General features: G+C 43.6%; 1 protein-coding gene across 6 annotated transcripts in view; it reads left to right on the top strand.

Annotated features, from left to right (window-relative positions):
* Positions 1-21,120, top strand: part of HECA (hdc homolog, cell cycle regulator) — a 45,233-nt gene extending 24,113 nt beyond the window's left edge. The window contains exons 2-6 of one of the 6 annotated variants that reach the window (XR_004284927.1): positions 7,109-8,149; positions 13,402-13,556; positions 17,481-17,860; positions 19,083-19,113; positions 20,653-21,120. Coding sequence is in view for 3 of the 6 variants with exons in the window: in XM_032339364.1 (XP_032195255.1) it covers positions 7,109-8,149; positions 13,402-13,556; positions 17,481-17,645 (1,361 nt within the window). In the remaining 3 variants the exon portion in view is untranslated. Of the gene's footprint in view, positions 1-7,108; positions 8,150-13,341; positions 13,557-17,480 lie in introns of those variants that run through there. The other 5 variants (XR_004284925.1, XR_004284926.1, XM_032339364.1 and 2 more) reach the window with 5 other exon arrangements.
* Positions 21,121-21,330: the final 210 nt, after the last annotated feature.

The raw sequence follows: 21,330 nt of genomic DNA, 5'->3' as shown, positions 1-21,330 counted from the left end.
AAAATGAATAAACAAACAGACTCTGAAATACGGAGAACAGACTGGTTAAATACGGGGCGTGGGTGAAGGGATGGCATAATAGATAAAGGGGATTAAGAAGTACAAACTTCCAGTTCTAAAATAGGTCATGGAGATGAAAAGTACAGCATAGTCTATAATGCTGTGGTAATTTTGTATGGTGACAGATGGTGACTGCACTTACCTGGTGCTCACCAATTAATGTATAGAATTGTTGAATCAGTGCGTTGTGCACTTGAAACTAATAAAAACATTGCCTGTCAGTTATACCTCAATACTAAAAGAAATGGAATAGTTCAACAATTGGGTAGTTTTTCTGCAGTTACATACAAATACACGTAGACTCATGCAAATGCACACATACTTAATCTGGAGTTGTGTTCCCAGTTTATGATACTGTGATTTGGTTCTGAAAGCTCTGGAACTTACCTGTTCTTCAGGGTCAGTGCAGGCAGTACATGTAATGCTAGGGTGCTGTATGGTTCTCTGTGATCCAGCACCCTCAGGATCAAAAAAAATCTCCAAGCAAAAGAAAAGGCAGCCTGCTAATTTATTTCCTAATACAGTGTGATCCCATTATATGCAAATTAAATTATGCAAATTTCAAGTAATGACACAAATACTATTAATAAAAGCTTCACAGGATGTGCAGAATTTCAGTGGATACATTCCCCCAAATTGTGCATCAAGCTCTGTCTTATTTTCGAAGCTGGCAGGTCAACTGGATTGTAAAAATGCTTTGATACCCACTGGCATCACCTTTTCTTGTAAAGAGAAATACCTACTAACCCTTGGCAATATTATTTGAACTCTTTGTTGTTTATAGAACTTCTTTAAGGATTTTGGTGACATTTGCATTATTATTTTAAAATTAGGTATTATAATTTAAGTCTTTATCTTGCAGAATATCCAGGTGTACCAGTACTGGTGCTGAAAAAATCTTGCAAATCAGTAACTTTTGAACAGAAATGTGATAATACACAGGATGATATGCCATGCTATCAATTTATGAGCTACAACTGAGTAATGCTAGAGATAATGCTGATATTAAAAAGCAACAGTAAAGAAAAATATAACACAGTGACTGTAGATTTATGTGTTCTGAGAATGCATCCCTCACACCCTTCCTCCAGACTGTGGGATAATCAGTTCTGAATTATGTGAGTTCTTCAGGGATACATCCTATGAATCAAATGCAGCCATGCTTTATGAAACCCTGTTACCCAGGCTTGGAAAAGATTGCTTAGGTTGAAAAAATAGCAAGGTACTTATTTGTTTGACGTGCAGTAGAACATCTTTAAGGGCCTCAAAGAAGAAAATTTTGCATCTATTTCTTTAAAACTTGTCAGTAAATACTGAGTGAATTTTTTTTTGCATGCCACCCTGCTCTGTTGTGGGGAAGAAGTGCATTTCTGGCACTTATTTATGTATGGGGAAAGGTGGATGGTCATTTCTTGCTTGTAGGTTTGCATTAAATGATTTCAAAGTTCTTTGGTTTTTACATCAAGTAATATAAAGTGATAGGGCTTTTCATAACAATTGCTTATGTTTAAATGGTGGCTGTTCTGTACCAGGCTCTGTGTGAACTGCTTTAATAACCCCTTTAATCCACATGGAAGCTCTTTGAGTTAAGTACTTTTATTTTTGCACGTTAAGAACACAAGCACAGGGAAGTCAAGTGACTTCCCAAAGACCCTAAAACTACTAAGTTGCAGAGCTGAGAGTCAAATCCAGGCTGGTTCGCTCCAGAGTCTCTGTCCTCATTGACCAATCTCGGCCCTCCAGGAAGCTGGAGTTGAGGATCTTCTAGGCAGAAATTTCATACCCTGAGGAGAATTTGCTCTGAAAACCAGGGGATGAGGCTGAATGTGACCAAGTGCCCACCTTAGACTTCATCTAGGAAGCCTTGCTTGACTTCAACCCCCCCCTCCCCCTGCCAGCCTGCTGAACTCCCCACCTGCTTGTGATGCTTGCAACTATTTTAAGAGGGGTGAAAACATTTAATTTTGCAGTTAAAAAGCTGACAGTGGCTGTGTCTGTCTGGTGTTTGGGCCTCCTGTTAGTGTGAATGGGTGTGTCAAAGGATTTGGGTTTGTTGGGCGGCCACATAAATGACTGCTCTCAGATCTTCCCTTTTAATAGGTGTGGGAGGCAGGATACAGGATGAGAAGACTGGGAAGAGTGACAGACCTTGCCCAAATGATGTCAGCCTAGCTATCTTCTTGTCCAGACTTGAAACTGAGAGAGACTTCTGTCCGGAATGAGGTGATCCCTAATTGTTTTCACTTGGGCAGGGAGAGGTAGAAGCTGGGTCCTGAACTCCTGACAATGGAGCTGTAAAGATGCACTGGACGGTTTATAGACTTTCGTGCGAGCAGTGCTGACTGCACAAAGGAGCATCTTCTCGTATTGCTTGTCAGGCTGTCACAGCTTTGATGAGTGTCCTTAGGGGTATACGTGACACAGGCCCTTGCTTACCATGCCGTTCCCTTCTCCCCCTCTCTCACAAATGGTTTTGTTGTATCAGATCAGTCTATATTCTATTTAGACCTTTTCCTTCGTGCGACTGCAATTCCTAAGAGCTAGGAATTTTATAAATGTAGAGACCACGTTCAGGAAGCAATCACATGCATTTCTATAAGACCACTCATTTGTGGGGTAGCCTGGGTGGCTCTGTCAGTTAAGCATCTCCCTTAGGCTCAGGTCATGATCTCAGGGTCCTGGGATCGAGCCCCACATTGGGCTCTGTGCTCAGCAGTGTTTGCTTCTCCCTCTTCCTTTGCCTCCTCCCCGCTGCTGTGCCCTGTCTCTCTTTCTCTCTCAAATAAATAAGTAAAATCTTAAAAAAAAAAAAAAGAAAGAAAGAAAAGACTGCTCACTTGTTATAGGTATGATCTGAAGGGTGCTCATGCTCTCTCTTAAGTTCTCAAATCTTTTCCTGTATGTTTTAGTTAACTCTAAGATGTTGGAAATTAAAAAAAGAGGCATGGCCTCATTGGTTACTTTCTGAACCCCTTTTGTGGGTCCAAACATTAGATAGAAAACGTAGGAGGTCTCTTGCAGCAGTTTGCTTTTAGTCATGGAGCATCTAGGATCCAGTTAGAGGAGAGGTGGGTGGCATGGGAGAGCTGTCAGGGAACCTCACAGAGTGCTTCCATGTTTATTTGCAGCGAAAGAAGGCAAGCATTTTTGTCCTCACTTTACAGATGAGGAAGCAGGAAACTGCTTCATGTCAAACAGCTGATCACCCAGACCCTGCTCACACTCTTCCCAGCTGCCTCTCCAGTGTGGACAGTGGGAGAGTGAGGGCAAGTTTGAACTAAGCCTTGAAGTGTGGAGGCTAGCCTGAGGCCTCATCGGGAGGCTGCGTGAGCTGTAAAAGCCAGTCAGAAGCCTGTGCGCTACCCAGGCCCCGCCCCCCCTTTACTCACCCTGTTCCTTGGAGCCTCGCCCTCGGGCTGGAGGTGTGTAACAGGGTGAGGTGTCTGTTGCACATCATATTTGGTCTCAAGCCCTTGTCTTTGTTTTTGAGGCTTAGCCACAAAGACCGCATCAGAGTGGCCGAGATGTAAACAAGCAGGCTGGCAGGTTGGCGTGGGAGTGCTTCATGGCCGAGCCCTGGAGGGCAGAAGGCAGGTGAGGACGAGCAGTGTTAGAGAGACAGGGACGTGGAGCCACACTGCCTCCTCTGTGATTCCTGCCGAGATTTCTGTGGGAGCTCTTAGCACCATTTGTGGATTCTTCAGCTCGAAAGACCCAGGACATACGGAGTGCTCAATACTGTTTACATGATGCATTTGCAGCTTTTTGAGGAAGATAGAAATAGGACTTTCCTTCTCTTAATCTATCTTTTTTAATGCGAAAATACTTTGAAAGGAATTATCAAGCCAACCTCAGCATTTAAAATTTTACATTTTGGGTGTTATAAATGCAGAGGTAGAGTTTGGCTGTCCTTCAGTTTGACTTCAGGAGGCCTGGCTTAGAGAGCGCTTTGGCCGCTCTCCTACATTTCAGAGACATTCCCTCCAAGGCTGTGTCTCTGAAGGGTTGAAGATAAAAGCAACTGAACTTTGTTTAACTGACTTATTAACATTTTAAAGGACACTAAAGGTCACAGCCCAGGTGACTGCAGTTAATTTACTCAGTTTACAGACCATTCTTCTAAGTCTTATGCTTAAGTACATGTAGGTCTTTCTGTCTGGGATTTCAGGTTGCTTTCTTCTTCTGCTCTGCTGGTCACATTGGGTTTTGTGTGCCTGTTTTAAGGTGACTTTATTCGGCCTGGCATGTGTGTCAGGCCTAGGCCCGGTGATGCCAGGAACACAAGGATGAGTAAGAGGCGTCCTCCTTGGAGGCCTCAACCTGGTGGGATCACAGTGGGGACTCAAATAAGGTTCAGGCCAGACCGCTCTGGAGAAGGGGTGGTTCTGGTGAAATCAGTGTGTAGAGGTGGGAGGTGGGAGGTGTGTAGAGGTGTCTTGAAGGATGGGAAGAAGGGGCGAAGGTTTACCAGGTGTCAGGCCCTGCTCTGGGTGCCACCTGTGTAGAATTTCTCCTTATAACAACCATATAAAGTACATTCTGTTGTTGTCTGCATTCTGTACAGGAAATTAAGATGAAAAAGAAGGAACTTGTCCAAGGACCCACAGCTCAACAGTGGTACTGCTGGGATTCTAGCTCAGGTAGTCTGGCTGTGCTGTGAGCACTGTATGAGGCGAGTGGGATTTGGACCAATGAAGATTAAGGGCTATGGACTCCCAGGCAGTAGATGGGGGAGCTACAGTTATTGAAGGAGCCGAGGCAGACCAGTTGGGTAGGGCCTTGTGATTGATGCCCTGGGGTCCCACACTGAAGGGGATGATTGTAACGTCCCATTGTTCTAGGCTTTTGGGTCCCTGTGCTGGTGCAGCATTGTATTTGTAATGCAGTGGCCAGTGGGGAAGTTGTGAAGGTCTTTGAGTCCTGGAGTTGCAGAGGTTCTTGACTTCTGCTCTTCAGACTAGCCTGGGTTTTTGGCATTCATTCCCTGAGTAGGTGAACGTATAGGTCTCAGCCCTTGCTGGCCTCTTCCCATTGTTTTTCCTTCCCTTCCTTGTTTCTGGGAAGAGTGTTCTAGAAGATCATCTGAACTGCTTCTACTTCTTTACCTCATCATCCAGTCTTCACCATTACCTCCGATCTATCCCGTGTCATCCCACTGGAACTGGTGCTACTAAGGAGTCTGACTGGCTGACTGATCATTCTGGTGAGGACTTTTCCGTCTTTGATTTGCCCAGTAGCTTCCGACCAGGGGCAGTTTTGCTCCGTCTCTTCTCCCTTGGATATCCCTTGGATAGCTGGCAATGTGTAGAGACACTTTTGGGTGTCACAGTTGTTTTGAGTCAGCCCTCTGTTCTTAAAACTTTCCATCTGCCTTGATAGAATTCTCTCCTGGCTTGTCTTACAGTGAATCCTCAGTTCATTCCTTACCGTCTTCTGTAGAGGATTCTTCTTCAGCCTTTTTATGTTGCTTCTCAGGATTCTTTTCCTCTCCTCATATGCCTCTTGGGTGAGCTCCTCAGTCCAGGGATTTAACTTCCATCTCTGGCTGTGTGGCTACCCATCTGTTGCATGCTCCAGGTCTTTGGACTCCAGTCTTGTCTTTCTCCACCTCATTGGTACAGGTATTTTCAATTCAGCAGGTCTAAAATAAGGCCAGCCCAAAGTTGTCTTTGTCCATTTGTCCAAACCTGCCTCTCCCATGTTTGCTGTCTGTCAGCGTTTGCTCCCCTTCAACAGTGAGCGCCATTTTACTCTGCTGCTGCTGTTGCTCAGGCACACACCCATGTCTCACCTGGATTACTGCCTCTCTGCCCCTCAACTCTGCAGCCTCATGTCCCACACTGCTACCAGGGGGAGCTTTCCAGAACAGAACTCTCTGCTACAACAGATAAAGTCTGAGGTGAGCTTGGCATGTGCAACCTTCTAGACCAAGCCCTTTGGTTTCAACTAGGAGTATTACTGCTCTCCAGAAAGCCCTTTTGAAAATGTTATGGGCGTTGGAGTAACTGGAATCCCCTGGAATCTCCATAAATCCTATTTACTTCTTAAGAGCGGGGTTCTACTTTGTGTCACCAACTTTTCCCTCCTTTTGGGGAAACTGGCCATTTATTTATTTATTTAAAAAAAGATTTTATTTACTTATTCCACAGAGAGAGAGATCACAAGTAGGCAGAGAGGCAGGCCGGGGTGAGGGGGTGGGGGAAGCAGGCGCCCTACTGAGCAGGGAGCCCGATATGGGGCTCGATCCCAGGACCCTGGGATCATGACCAGAGCCGAAGGCAGAGGCCCAATCCACTGAGCCACCCAGGTGCCCTGGAAACTGGCCTTTTAGATGGCCCGTGGGGCATGTGATTAAATAGGGTATAAGTATGTTGGTGTTCCTAGTTTCTGTCCTGATAGCTTTAGGAGAATTCTGGTTTTTTCCTTCATGTCCTGGCAGTGCAGTTCTGTGTAGACCAACAATTAGGTTGACCAGATAGATATTCCTGCCATTAGGTATCAGACCATTCTAGAAGGGAATTGGGGATGAGGGATTTCTGTTTTCTAATTTTTCTGTGGTATTCAGTATAACGTAACACTTGTGATAAAGGACTTTCAGCGTCCTTTTGGAGCTGGTAGGTTAAGTGGCTTCATCATATTATTCCCTAGTTCACTGGAGTGATTCCTCTCTAAGAACCTTGGAACTGCCTGTCATTACACCCACATCTTAGGAAAACCTCATAGTACACCACAATGTTGGAAGTACTGACATACAGCTAATTGCACTTTGAAGGATTTGGACTTTTTGAAGCTTACTGGTGTGTTTTTCAGCAGATAACAAATATCTGAAAATAAATTCCCCTGGTACAACATAATACCAGAAGAAAGTAGTCAGTGTTTTTTAATCTTGTCTGGTGTGACTCCAGCGGTGGAAATCGTGACACCATAAAATTGTACTGTTGGCACGAATGGGCTTGTGGGGATGGTAGCTTTGCTCTCTCCAGCGTGGTGCCTGCTGGAATCCCAGCTCCTGCGTGCTAAACCTCTTTCTTTCCGTGTTTCTCCCCAGAAGCCCCGTGTGCCACGCCCCTGATCTGCAGCTTCGGGAGGCCGGTGGACCTGGACAAGGACGACTACCAGAAGGTGGTGTGCAACAACGAGCATTGCCCCTACAGCAGCTGGATGCACCTGCAGTGTTTCTACGAGTGGGAGAGCAGCATCCTGGTCCAGTTTAACTGCATCGGCCGCGCACGCAGCTGGAACGAGAAGCAGTGCCGGCAGAACATGTGGACAAAGAAGGGCTACGACCTGGCCTTCCGCTTCTGCTCCTGCCGCTGTGGACAGGGCCACTTAAAAAAGGACACGGACTGGTATCAGGTGAAGCGGATGCAGGATGAGAAAAAGAAGAAATCTGGGTCAGAGAAGAACACAGGGAGGCCCCCCGGTGAAGCGGGGGAGGAGGCCAAAAAGTGCCGGCCGCCCAACAAGCCCCAGAAAGGCCTGAGCCACGACCTCCCCCGGCGGCACTCCATGGACCGGCAGAACTCCCAGGAGAAGGCGGTCGGGGCAGCAGCCTACGGGGCACGCTCCCCCTGCGCCTCCCCGGGCCAGTCCCCGCCCACCGGCTACTCCATTCTCTCCCCTGCCCACTTCAGCGGCCCTCGCTCCTCGAGATACCTCGGGGAATTCCTAAAGAATGCCATCCATCTGGAGCCGCACAAAAAGGCCATGGCCGGGGGCCATGTGTTCCGAAACACCCACTTTGACTACAGTCCAGCTGGGTTATCGGTGCACCGGGGGGGCCACTTTGATGCTCCCGTGCAGTTCCTGCGGCGCCTGGACCTGTCCGAGCTGCTCACGCACATCCCTAGGCATAAGTTGAACACTTTCCACGTGCGGATGGAAGACGATGCCCAGATGGGCCAGGGCGAGGATCTGCGGAAATTCATCCTTGCGGCCCTCAGTGCCAGCCACAGGAATGTTGTAAACTGCGCTCTGTGCCACCGGGCACTCCCGGTGTTCGAACAGTTCCCTTTGGTGGACGGAACTCTGTTCTTAAGCCCGTCGAGACACGATGAGATCGAATATGACGTCCCGTGTCATCTTCAAGGTACAGGTGTTCATCCACCTTGCCTGTTTTCCCTTTGTTAAAAGCCGAGAAGCAGAATGGGCTTGCTCTCTTCTGGCGTCAGTGTAATGGCGGGTACCTCTTGTTCTTGTTGGGTGCCCGGCACTGTTGGGATGTTTCGGCTTTGCCCCTTGAGGTGGTGGAGGGGGTGCTGGTACCAGTTTGTACATTTGGTACAGTGACTCTTGATGTCACTGTACCAAATACAGTTGTCCTGGTGGGCCATTTTATGTTTTTATTCTGCTGTCATTTGAAGGGAGGATTCCTCGTGTACAGTTTTCCTTCACTGGGAGGGAATTGAGTAGGAATTGCATAACTATATCACTTGGTGTAAAACAGTTGCTTTTGTAACCTGTGTTAATGTGCCCAGCACGCTGGGTATTCTCTTGATCCTTGTAAACAAGGGAGTAACAGAAGAGGGTCAGGGAGGGCCAGTGTGTTTTTCAGATGAGCTGAATTAATCTTGAAGTTTATGGAAAATCAGGCTTTCTTGATAACAGCAAAAGAAAAGTGGACGATTATTGGAAGCTGAGGCATCACCCTTCTGGTGAAGGCAGAGAGCTTAGTGCTGTGGATAACATTCAAGGGCACAGGGATATTTCAGCCTGACTTGAATGATGGGTGTTGGTCAGGTTAAGTGAGCAATTGGTCAATTTGTGTGAAATTACTGAGTTTATATAAAGGTGAGATACATGAAATGTAACATGTTTATAACTTCAAAAGTGTGCTAAAAAAAACCCCATGGTAGAATCAATATATCTCTACCTGTCTTTGTCCCACACCCTCTGTTGTTTCAGTTCTCAGAGATAGCGTTTTTCAATTATGACTGATTCTTAGGTTTTTATTTTTATTTTTTTTTTAAAGGAGTTTATTTATTTGTCAGAGAGAGAGAGAGAACAAGCAGGGGGAGCTGCAGACAGAGGGAGAAGCAGACTACCTGCTGAGTAAGGAGCCAGCCATGGGACTTGATCCCAGGACCCAAAGATCATGACCTGAGCAGAAGGCAGATGCTTAACTGATTGAACCACCCAGGCATCCCACCATTGTAATTTTAAAACTGCCGTCTTCGTATCCAGTTTTAGATATTGTCTATTGACTTAAGGTGGATGATTGTGCTTTCTTAAATCTTCCCATTTCTCTCAGGATAATGTATCACAATTCCTGGTGAAATCCTTAATGTTTTTACTGCTTTGATTATGTAAATATCTAGTGTTGAGCACGAAGTGTAGGTGTATTTCCTATCATATAGTATATTCTAGGATGTCTTTTGTTTTGTTATTACAGTTGATAATTGTTTCACAATTTCATTTGCTTATTAGTCTTCTTGGAACCATTGGCTGGTTGCTCTCCAGCAGCTTCCACAAAGCTTTCAAATCATTTGCACATACCTGTCCTCCATTTAATGAACTTCTTTTTGTAGAAATTAAATTTCCTTCATGGAACCTTTCATCTTCCTGCTCCTGTCTGTCTGGCTGTACTCATTAGCTGCTATACTGCATGGCTGCCTTTCTAGGAATTCTTTGCTTACTTTTCTGTTCTTTATCTTCTGTTTCCTAGATATCATGTTTTCTTTTTTCTTGGTTTATTGCCTCAGTTTGTTAAGAAACATTCCCAGGAGGTTTCTGAGAAAGGAAGCATGGGCTTAGGTATTTTCAGACTTTGAAAGTCTGATAATGTCTTGATTCTGTCTTCACACTTGATTGCTATTTGGTTGGGTAGAGTCTTCCAAGTTACAAATATTTTCCCCTTAGGATTTTGAAGGCATTTCTTTCTTCACTATATCTGGTCTTCCAGTGTCAGTGTTGAGAAGTCAGTATTTTACTGCTGTCCCTTTGCTCTCTCCTCCGATCCCCTGAGGTTTTAAGATTTTCTCTCTATCCCTAGTGTTCTGAAGTTTCACCATGACACAGGTCTTCCTCTCCACCCCCATTCATTGTGCAGTGTGCTTTCTTGGATTTTTGGCTGTGTAAACTCATAGTTTTCAGTTTGGGGAGATTTTCTTCTGGTTTCTTTCTCTGATCATTTCCTCTTTCATTTTCAAATACAGCTGTGGAACTGTTAGTCAGATATTGGACCTCTTAAGTTTAATCTTTTTTTTTTTTAAAGATAGAGGGAGACCTTACACGTCCTATTGCTTATCTTTCTCTTTATCCTGTCTTTTGGAAGATTTCTTTGGCTTTATATGTCAGGATTTTTACTGAATTCAAGATTTTCTGTTCTATAAATACATAAATTATAATTTCCAAGAGCACTTTTTAATATCATCTTGTTCTTGTTTCATGGATGCAGGTTCCTATTTTAACTGTCCCCTCAACAGGAAAGAAGTGAGGTTGAGGGGAGTGGTCTCATTCCTTTTCTAAAATTTCACCTAACCTTTTAGCCCTTTAGCCTTTGTTAAAATCAAACTGATCCAGAACATAGTGTTTGAAACCAGGGATGATTTATGATTTCTCATAGTTCTCTGGGTTGGTTGGTTCAGATGATCCCTGACACGTGTCTGACAGTTGGCCGACTGGCTGGCCTGGCAGGGGTCCTCCGCTGGAATGAATGTCTCATCCCGGTTTGGTGTGGTCTTTTATCTTCCAGTGGGCTAGACTGGGCTTTTTCCAGCATTAACGGGGTGAGAAGGTGGGGCCTGCTCTCTCAAGAGGCGTAAGCTTGGAACCGAGTATCATCACTTCCATCACATTGTGGTTTTCAAAATAAGTTGTAAGGCTAGCCCAGATTTAGGAGATGATTATTAAATAGACTACTTCTTGATGGAAGAAGTTGCATAGAATGTTTGGTTACTTGTCTACTCCACTGTTTCCCTTTTGGCGCCTCATTCCACTGCTTGCGTCCAGTTTCAGAGCTAAGTCATTTAAAATTTCTTCATCTGATTTTGTGATCTCCTGTTTTGCTTCAGGTTTGCAGGTATCTCAGTTTCCCAGAAGATGGAGCTTATGTTTCGTTTCTTGTTCTTTATACTGGTTGGGGTTAATTTTTGAGGGAAGTAGGTAGAAACTACTTTCACTTTAAGACTGGAAATACTCTCTGTGAAGATGAAAGGAGAGTACAGGGGTTCAGCATAAACGAGAGGACTGTTGTTCTTACTCTGTCTGTGATGGCGGATTCTTTTCACTTACATCAGTGAATCAATCTTATGTATTCCATGCCTGGGCTGGTTGCTATCAATCCTTGCCTTCCATCTGAGGTTAGTAAGATGCTCTTACAAAAATGGAACTACCTTCACCAGGCCTAACTTAACCACCATCTATGGAATGAGTAACACCTGGGTATGATGTACTTTAAGCATCCTGTAATTTCCAGTCAGGAAGGGGCCACTGGGTAGTTAAAGGAGGCAATTTGAAGGCAGATGTCAGAAGGTGGATGGATTTTGATAACAAGAGGGTCTGGCTGTGTAAGGCCTTTGTTGATAGGACAGAGGCCATCTGGGCAAAGAAATGGTGATTTAAAAGTTGAAACAGAACTGGGGAGAAGAGATTGGTGAGAATGGAGGTTCTCCAGTGGAAAATGAGTAGGGTAGGTAGGGAGAACGGATTATGGGTGTCCTTTCAAGCCTCAGTAAGGGCTTTGTCATGTTCTTTAAGAGCTGAAGAGTCTAATTTTTTTTTTTTTTTTTTAAAGCAGATGATCACCTGGGGGCAGGGAAGTTGCTTGAAAGGATGGGGGGAGACCTTTCTCCAGAGAGGTGGAACTTAAATCTCCTGCCTAGATGGCAGGAGATGAGAGATTGCTGGGTGATGACAGTGGGAACTGAAAGGTAGGAATATCCACAAGAGGTGGTTTTAAAGAAAAAATTGTGGCTTTGGGGATAACTTGCCTGTAGAGGATGAAGCTGCATCCTGGTTGGCTCACTTTGGCTCTAGAGCGGATAAAGGTTGCTATCATGGACGGGATTGGAGAACACTGGGAAGGAGACCTGTCTTAGGGAAAGGAAGATGAGGGCATTGGCTGGAGATGTCTGTCTAGCAAGCACTGTTAGAAATAAGCATCTGGGATGAAAACTGGGGAGCTTATTTTATAACAGGGTGGTTCAGATCTTGAGATTGGAGCATTCTTGAATGGGGAGAGAAGAGAAAGAAAAGGAAGAATGTGCGACAGAGCCCAGGACCACGTGTGAAGGGTACCTTTCAGAGAATGGTTGGGAAAAGGTGAAGATTAGATAGACCTGAGAAACAAGAGTGGTGTGTGTGTGTGTGTGTGTGTGAGAGAGAGAGAGAGAGAGAGAGAGAGAACATGGTGCCCTCTGTTGAGGCGGAAGAGAGAGCCTTGTAAGCAAATGAAATGGAAAGTTACCCTGTCAGTACTATTTACCTCTTTCCAGAGGGTAAGGAGCAGGCTGGTCCTAACCATAGAAAGGTGACGAGCCGTGGTTTGGCTCCTGGCCAGGAGCGGCGCATTCTGAAGGAGTACGTGTTCTGAGTATAGCGTATAGCACTGTGGTGCTCCCTGATGCCTACGTAGAGAGCAGCAATGTTGCTATTGTACACCGTCTAGGTGGATCCTGGACATGCCCAATCTTTCCTAATGACTTGAATCCTAAACCTTTCCATGCAAACAAGGGTGACCTCTTTTCCTTTGCAAGCATTTGATGTTAACAAATGATGGAGAAATGGGGTTGTTTCTCTTAAGAGCCCAGTAGATAATAAGACATTGTACTCCATTTAAATCACCACTTACAAGTTAGATATGATCCTGGTTCCTAAATTAAATATGGTGAGGCTGAGCAGTTTTGGAGACAGGGACAGTTAACACAGTAATTGTGGCTGTGGGATAATTCTGGGCCACCAGTACAAAGACAGACTGTTGACTTTCCTACGATGGGACTTGTCAGTGGATGAAAGCCCGTGGCTGCAGACTGGCGTTGTTGGTTCAGGCTCTGTGCCACACACAGGCTTCTGAGCTGAGAGTCCTGCATGACCATTGGTTGGTTTGTAGGATTTGTACTTTGGTCATTTGAATTTGGATGTCCATATTATAAACCTGGCAGTATTTTTTAGAAAAGTGAATTGAAGCCCTATTTAATAAAGATACAACTTTGGAGTATGTGTCCCATTGACAGTTGTAATTCATCATTATTCTAAAAGGACAACTTGGGGATATAGGCTGAATATGACCTATTTTGCTACTTATTTTATCTGAATGGTAACATGTTTGCTTATAATTGATAGATCAGCCAGTGTTTTAGCCCCGATGATGGCCATTCTCAGCACTGTGTCTTCTGTGCACAGGGAGGCTCATGCACCTGTATGCGGTGTGCGTGGACTGCCTGGAAGGGGTTCATAAGATCATCTGCATCAAGTGTAAGTCGCGGTGGGACGGCAGCTGGCACCAGCTGGGCACCATGTACACCTACGACATCCTGGCTGCCTCTCCATGCTGTCAGGTTGGTATCGACACCCTAGAGCAAGTTGCGTGTGAACTCCGGCTTCTGTCCCCTGGCAAATGCAGAGGAGATAGAGCCGCACCATTGTTCGTTCAGGAGAGGGCGAGGAAGATAGCAAGTGGCTGTACCACCTCATCCCCGAGTCCAGGAATGATGGCTAATTTACCATGGTTTGACGAAGCTATTGCTGGGATACTCTACAGCCATTGTGGGGGGGTATTGTAGAATAGGGGTATTGTAGAATAATATATAATTAATGGGAAATATTTTTAGGGTACTAAGTAAAAAAGGTAGTTTATAAAATGGTGTAACAGTATGCTTCTTTTTGTAAAAAGTGACTACAGAAAGGGATCTGCTAACCTATAAGCCCGAGGTTGTGTCTGCGTGCTGGGATGCTAAGTGGTTCCTGTCGCTTATATTTTCTTGTTTTGTGTGACTAACATATACTTAGGTTCTAATAAGAAAAAAGTTATTTATTTATTTATTTATTTATTTATTAGAATTTTATTTATTTGACAGACAGAGATCACAAGTAGGCAGAGAGGCAGGCAGAGAGAGAGGAAGGGAAGCAGGCTCCCTGCTCATCAGGGAGCCTGATGCTGGGCTGGATCCCAGGACCCTGGGATCATGACCTGAGCCAATGGCAGAGGCTTTAACCCAGTGAGCCACCCAGATGCCCCAAGAAGAAGTGATTTAAAAGGAAGAAGAAACTTTTACTTTCTTTGGTGGACAGCATTTTCTTTTTGCTTCCTTTCTGTGGGGTAGCACAGTTACACAGGAACTGCCTTCTTCTACTGTGTTGGAGGCTATCGTGAAATGTTTGTAATCCTTAAAGCATTGCTGAGAGGAAGCATTTTCCGAGGTTTAGCTGTCACCAGAGGAAAGGGAGGTAGTAGTCCGGGAAAACACGTTAAATAAGTTCATGGAAACACAGGAGGCAAAACAAAATCCTTGGAAGTATCTTGGTTCATTTCCAAGTGCTTGGAGGAAAAGAGAGCCTTGTTTTAGAATTCCTTCATGTTCATGGGTAGGAGATAATTTTACTTGCTCTTTAGTCTCCGAGCCTGGCTTTAATACAAATAACTATTAAGCACTTCATTAGTTACTATATAGCTTTGTATCTTTAGCACTATGGTGTGATTTTTAAAAAAAGAATATCCTGTGATAAGCTTTGCAGGTTGAAGAAAAAGGTTGACCGAGCGGGTGCTTCAGCCATACTTTGTCTGTACTAGTGTTCTCAAAAAAGAGCTATGGTCAGGAGAGACCTAAATGGCCATCCATAGCTTGTCGTTTGATTCTAGACAAGGCTGACTTTTCTCGTATGCTATTCTAATATATTGTCCACATTTCCATTTTAAAATTCCATTAGCCTTGGAAATGAGATCTCAAAGTCTTTTTAGCTGCGCCCTGTAGCATTTGGTAATACTCAACTGTGCTATAGCGCCAGCTCTTGGATGAGAGAAACAGAAGGAAGTGGCTTCTCTCGTTGATACACACAAGAGAGGGTTCTCTTTTAAAGAAGTAAGGAGGGGATGCCTGGGTGGCTCAGTTGGTTAAGCGACTGCCTTCGGCTCAGGTTACGATCCTAGAGTCACAGGATTGAGCAGGGAGTCTGCTTCTCCCTCTGACCTTCTCCCCTCTCATGTTCTCTCTCTCTCATTCTCTATCTCCCATAAATAAATAAAATATTTAAAAAAAAAAGAAGTAAGGAAGGAAAAGAGTTTGGGGCCGTTCATTGGTGCTAGAAAGGACGTGGGAGAGCTAGGTTAGCCTCCTTGTTTTCCACACACAGTGGGGGTCTTCACAAATGTGGCACAGCCATGCTAAAACCTCTAACTCCCTGTCTGCTCCTCTTCCTGCTATATCACTGAGAGACAGTGGGATTATTTCCTTATCTTTAGGGAGGAGAGCAGAATGGCATCCTGCCACAGCCAGCCTGGTGGTATTCACTGTGTATTTCTTCCTTAAAACAATGTGAGCCTAGACCTCTATTTTCTGGCCTTGAACTAAAAGTGGAAAACAATGTTTGATTACTCTTTGGCTTTAAAAAAAAAAAAAAAATGTCAGTTAACTACAGTTCACTCTTGAACAACACAGGGGGTAGGGGTACTGACCCCATGTGTGGTCAAAAATCTGCCTGTAACTTTTAACTCCCCAAACACTTAGATACGAACAGCCTACTGTTGACCAGAAGCCTTACTGATAACATGAATGGTTGATTGACACGTATTTTGTGTAAGTATTTTATACTGTATTTGTACAATAAAGCAAAGGAAAGAAAATGTTATAAAGAAAATAATAAGGAAAAGAAAATAAATTTATAGTCCTGTACTGTATTTATTTTTAAAAAGCTGCTCATAAGTGGACCTGTGCAGTTCAACCCATGTTGTTCAAGGGCAACTGTGTATTCACTGGGAAGGTGTAAATGTTAGACGCTATTAACGAATCCAGGAAGGTCTTCTGCTAAGACTTTGAGCCAAAAAGAAGCTTAATGGTTAATTATTTGAAAGGAATAACAGTTTAAAGAGAATGATTAAAGAGAGAGGTTTGCCCAGAATTTCACTTTTGTTGTTCAGAGCGATTAGTCAGCTAAAAGGGAATTTATCTTAGCCACAGAACAGTTGTCTGTGTGGGCTCTGGAATAAGCTTCTTTGGTCCAGTCCTCAGTCTTTCTGCTTCCTAACTATGTGGCCTTGGGCATGTTGCTGTCAGTCCGTGCCTGTGCCTTTTTTTTTTTTTTTTTTTTTTTTAAAGATTTATTTATTTATTTATTTGACAGACAGAGATCACAAGTTGGCAGAGAGAGAGAGAGAGGAGGAAGCAGGCTCCCTGCTGAGCAGAGAGCCCGATGCGGGCCTCGATCCCAGGACCCTGAGATCATGACCTGAGCCGAAGGCAGAGGCTTTAACCCACTGAGCCACCCAGGCGCCCCGTGCCTGTGTCTTCATCTAAATTCACAGACCACCACGTAACTCCCATGAGTGTGTTGAGGACAAAATGAGATTATACTTTTTTTTTTTAAAGATTTTATTTATTTATTTGACAGACAGAGATCACAAGTAGGCAGAGAGGCAAGCAGAGAGAGAGAGAGGAGGAAGCACGCTCCCCGCTGAGCAGAGAGCCCGATGCGGGCCTCCATCCCAGGACCCTGAGATCATGACCTGAGCTGAAGGCAGAGGCTTTAACCCACTGAGCCACCCAGGCACCCCGAGATTATACTTTTTATTACATTTTTGGAATGAATCTAAATTGAGAGTCTGTTGTATCTATCGTTTCTGGTTATTCCTTTAAGTTCTTGGACCTTGCGCTAAAAGATTCTAGTCTTGTGCTGTTAGATACCCAGGCACAAAGGAAGATCTAGTGTGTGGTGGTTTCCTGAAGCCTCAGGATCCACAGAGCACTTCTTCCTGGATTGTTAATTTTGCTGGAGTATTTTTGGGAAATTTTATTTTTACATCAAAGGAGACAAGTGTAGTAAGGAGCAGAATGCAAAAATGTGTATGAATTTTTAAAATAAACTCAGCCCAGTCCATGAAGTTTCATGAGGCTTTGAATGAGGGGAGTCAGCTTCAGCGTCTTCTTACAGTCCAGGGGGAGGGGTGTCCTGTTGTTAGGGGAGCCTCCGTGGAGCAGTTCAGGCCCTGCGGGTTGGGAATTTCCCTCCTACAAGTAGGTGAAAGTGCTCAGGGTGCTGCAGGTCAGAGGGAAAGAGGAGTCAGTCTGTCAGACAGATGATGAATGTGTGAATGTGTATCTTCCGCTCTGCCTCCCCTGCGTTTGCTAACGAGAGAGACAGACTCCCAGCTCAACTCCGGAGCAGTTCCTCAGACCTCATGGTGTCGCGTTTTGGCGTGGCTGGCGGTGACATCGTGGCGAGGCGGCAGGAAGGGCGTGGTGGCTGACCCGTCTGTGTTTCGCCCACAGGCCCGCCTGAACTGTAAGCACTGCGGGAAGCCGGTGATCGACGTGCGGATCGGGATGCAGTACTTCTCGGAGTACAGCAACGTCCAGCAGTGTCCGCACTGTGGGAACCTGGACTACCATTTCGTGAAGCCATTTTCCTCCTTCAAAGTTCTCGAAGCTTATTGATGAAAGCTTTGCTTTAGGAATAGCTATTTTATTGACTTTTATTTCTTTATTACATATCTTTTATAGGGAAACATTCTGTGACATGACTTTCTTTTCTAATTTAAAGGAGAGTTCCTTTGTGTATGTGTGCCACTAAAACGGGGTTGGCCCCTTGCCCTCTCTTGACTCCTGAGTGTTGGTCTGTGGTCCTGACTGGAGCCCAAATGGATAATCCCGTGAGTCTGGGGTAGAGGTTCACTCTCACTAAGAGTTTCTCGGACAGCTTTTAAGGTGGTGGGGAGGATAGGGTGGATTTAGTTAAAGGGATTATGGGATTATCAACTAAAAGCCTGGTGGGAGTTGGAAAGAAGCTCTTATTAAAATGTTAACTGTCTAAAGACCCACTTTTAGATCTGCTCTTGAGAAGAACATGGGACAGTGACTGAAAGTCTGTGCCTGGAGCGCTGGGAGTGCACTAGTCTGTCTTGGCTCAGGGTTGTGCCGGCACACTGACCTGTAGATGATTGGAAAGCAGATACGAGTGGTGTTTCTATCACCTCTGTGATTAGGCAGGCAGTTTTCACACTGAAAATTATATCCAAATTATAAGACATAGGAAAACTAGTGGTGTTGCAAATGTTTTTAGGTAAACTGACCTGTAACAGAGAGAACATACCGAATGAATTTGGAAGTGATGCACATGGACTCAAGGGGGCAAGATCAGGTGGAACCCTGTCTTTGGAATTGTGTCTTTGAAGTTGGTCAGATGAGCTCTTAAGGAGAACCCATGAATGACATGATTTGGGTGGTACTGATTTATGTAGGTTGCACTGTCCAGGGGCCATTTGATGTCAGATTCTTCTCACAGGTAAATCTCACAGCCATAGACCCTAACTGGTGAAATTCAGAACCATCATCACTTTGCTTTTTCTAACACAAAATTGTTATGGCCACATTTTATCCATTTAATGCTGAGCTTCCCAAATCATAGGTTTGACCCCAAGAAGGAAAGGAAAAAATTGCTTTGTGAGGATATGAGGAAAGGAATAATAATTTCAATATTTCTTTTTAAAGTGTGTTTTCATTTCTCAAAACACGGATTGTAATATATAACAGTATTTTGAAAATAGATCATTCTGAAGCTCTCCATGATACTTCACCATTAGTGAAACAAGATGATAATTTGTATAACTTGATTAGTCAGAGCATTGGGCTTTCCAAAATACAGCCTTTTGTGATTAGAGCTTGATGATTTAAATAGACTGACACCCTATACCATCATAGAATTGGAATTGGAATATGATTTCTCAAAAATGGATTTGGTAATTTCAAGTATTGTACACATATATGCTAATAGAAAGCTGAAAATACATCTATTTTATGGGTAGCCAAATTTGGAGTGATGTGAACAGTTTGTATTACTCATGTGGTTTATACCTTTTTTTTTTTTTTTCTCAGAACAGCTGTTTTACCTCTGAGAAGTTTTTAGGTATTACTGCAAGCAAGTTTGAGTTCTACTGTATGAAATATTTGATGTTTTTTTTTTTGAAACAACAGAGCATTGAAGAACCAATATATCAGCTAATATTCTTATCTTTCAGTTTGGATGATTGTAATTCGGTTTACTGCCTCTCATTTGGTGGTTGATGGTCTGAAAAATATTTCACAGTGGGGGGAAATGCTCAGTGCCTCTATGAAGCAGCGAATCGATATTGGCCTGAAAAAGGCCTATAGAACAGAGCCCTTGCAGATGTGTCCTTAATACACAGAGCTGTATTTGTGAGTTAACTGGTGCCCCACGGATTCTCTCATGTGCCCAAGTATAAAAATTCGTAGGTTTCTCGTGTCTTGAGGTAATATTTGAGTTTCAGTTCTGAATTTCAAATGGATAATAAAATATTGTAATGCTGTTTTTTAATGCACCTAAAATTTTATAGAGAAACTTGCTTATTAGTATTGTTCTGGATCTTAAAGGTTATATATAAATCATGTTCATAAGCTCCTTAGTCTAAGACTGCTGTGAATGTGGTGTCTGATGCATTCAGTATTTTCTTCTTCTATTGGTTTGTACTCTCCGAAAAATAAGTAGGAGGAGTTTTCCCTGTAATTGGATAAAATTTGCTTTTGGCCTTTATTTGAACCACAAAGTTAGGATTCTGTGGATGCTGCGGTTCTGAAAAAGGAGAGGGATAGGTATCATCCCTATAGGATGATTCTCCCTATAGGAGAATATTGTTTGCCTTTAAGGCATCACATTTTCTTCTAAAGTAGAAAATCTGGCTTATTTGAGAATGAAATACAATGAGTATGCAACAATGTGGAGAATAAATCTTATTGTGGAAATCTGCTATTCTTAGTATTTTCACCAGATTTTCTCAAAGTACTTTGCTCTGAATACATCAGTGGAAATTAGAGTATGTCAAAAAAGATGACTATTTTGTTGTGGTTTGGATATTAAAGGATATTAGTCACCCAAGAGACCCATTTTTCTGTTTTTCTGATAGACAGTGTTCAATAAAATGAACCACTCATAAGTGATTAATAATTTCAAAGTGATTTTTTTTACCTGTTCTAACTTTTTAAAAAAATCATTTATTTTTTTAAGAGTTCTGTACCTGGAACAAATAAAATTTTACCTGCTTCAGTTCAGTGAGAAACCATTTCTGATGGCTTTATCGTTTCTCTTTAGGCTAACTCAGTTCTCCATTCTCTTCTGGCTGCACATGAAGCAAGTGATAATACCGAGTTTATCAACTACTTGATTTTAAAAGATAGACATTGGCCATAAAATTGGGCGGTGGGATGAATTATTCCATTCAAACTAAGCCAGAGCTCTCCCTGGTCTTTAATTTCCAGGTTTTGCAGAAGTTTATTTTCAGAGTAAAAAGTATTTTCATTGCTTTTGGGGGGAAATTAACTCAAGGAAGGAATATTATTAGGTGTTTAAATACTAAAACTAACAGGCTGATGCATAACTTAGTAGACCATGAAGACTAATTTGCTGAAATTTTGTGTTTTGTCCCCTAAGACCAACGCCTCACGTACAGTTGGTTCTCCTGTACCCGGGTCGGGACCTCCGCGTGGCTTCTCCTCTTTGGTCTCCTGGTTGCAGCTCTTGAGCAGTTTCAGTTGGTTGTTTGGGAGGACTTGAGGAGAAAGCGCTCCTGTTCAGTGTTTTTGTTCCTTTAATAGGATGCTGCCTAACCCAGCTCATCTCTATGTCCTTTGACTTCATTATTACTCCAGGTAATTGAAAGAAAACATAACGGATGGGCATCGTTAAAACCAGCTCAAAAATATATTCTTGTCCTAAAGATTTCTTGTCAAGATGTCTTGGATTGCACTTTTGTTGAGGGAAGACAGTGTAAATAGTTAAAGAATGTGGATAAAACTGAAACAATTTGGTTATGGAATTGTGTGTGGTGTTTGAAGGTTTCTGTTTGTGAAATGTATGTATTAAAAATAATAAAATCTCAGAAGCTAACGTTGTACTCTCTCTTCGGTGTGTCACTTTATTTTTTTGTCTGGGCTTCAGGGTTTTGGGGCTTGGGCCTATTTGATTAGAATAGATAGTGGGGAAGCCTTTCTGGGGTTTGAGCACAGTCCATTCTCGGTCACTGCTGCCGGTCATGAGAACCGCAGCCTCTTTATGCTGTTCGATGGCGGCGGGTCGCATGCAGCCTACCTTCGCGATACAATAAGCCTT

This window comes from Mustela erminea, chromosome 4 (assembly GCF_009829155.1).
Source record: "Mustela erminea isolate mMusErm1 chromosome 4, mMusErm1.Pri, whole genome shotgun sequence".
NCBI classification, from domain to species: domain Eukaryota; kingdom Metazoa; phylum Chordata; class Mammalia; order Carnivora; family Mustelidae; genus Mustela; species Mustela erminea.
The sequence above is the reverse complement of the archived record's forward strand: the minus strand, read 5'-3'. Positions and strand labels throughout refer to the sequence as shown.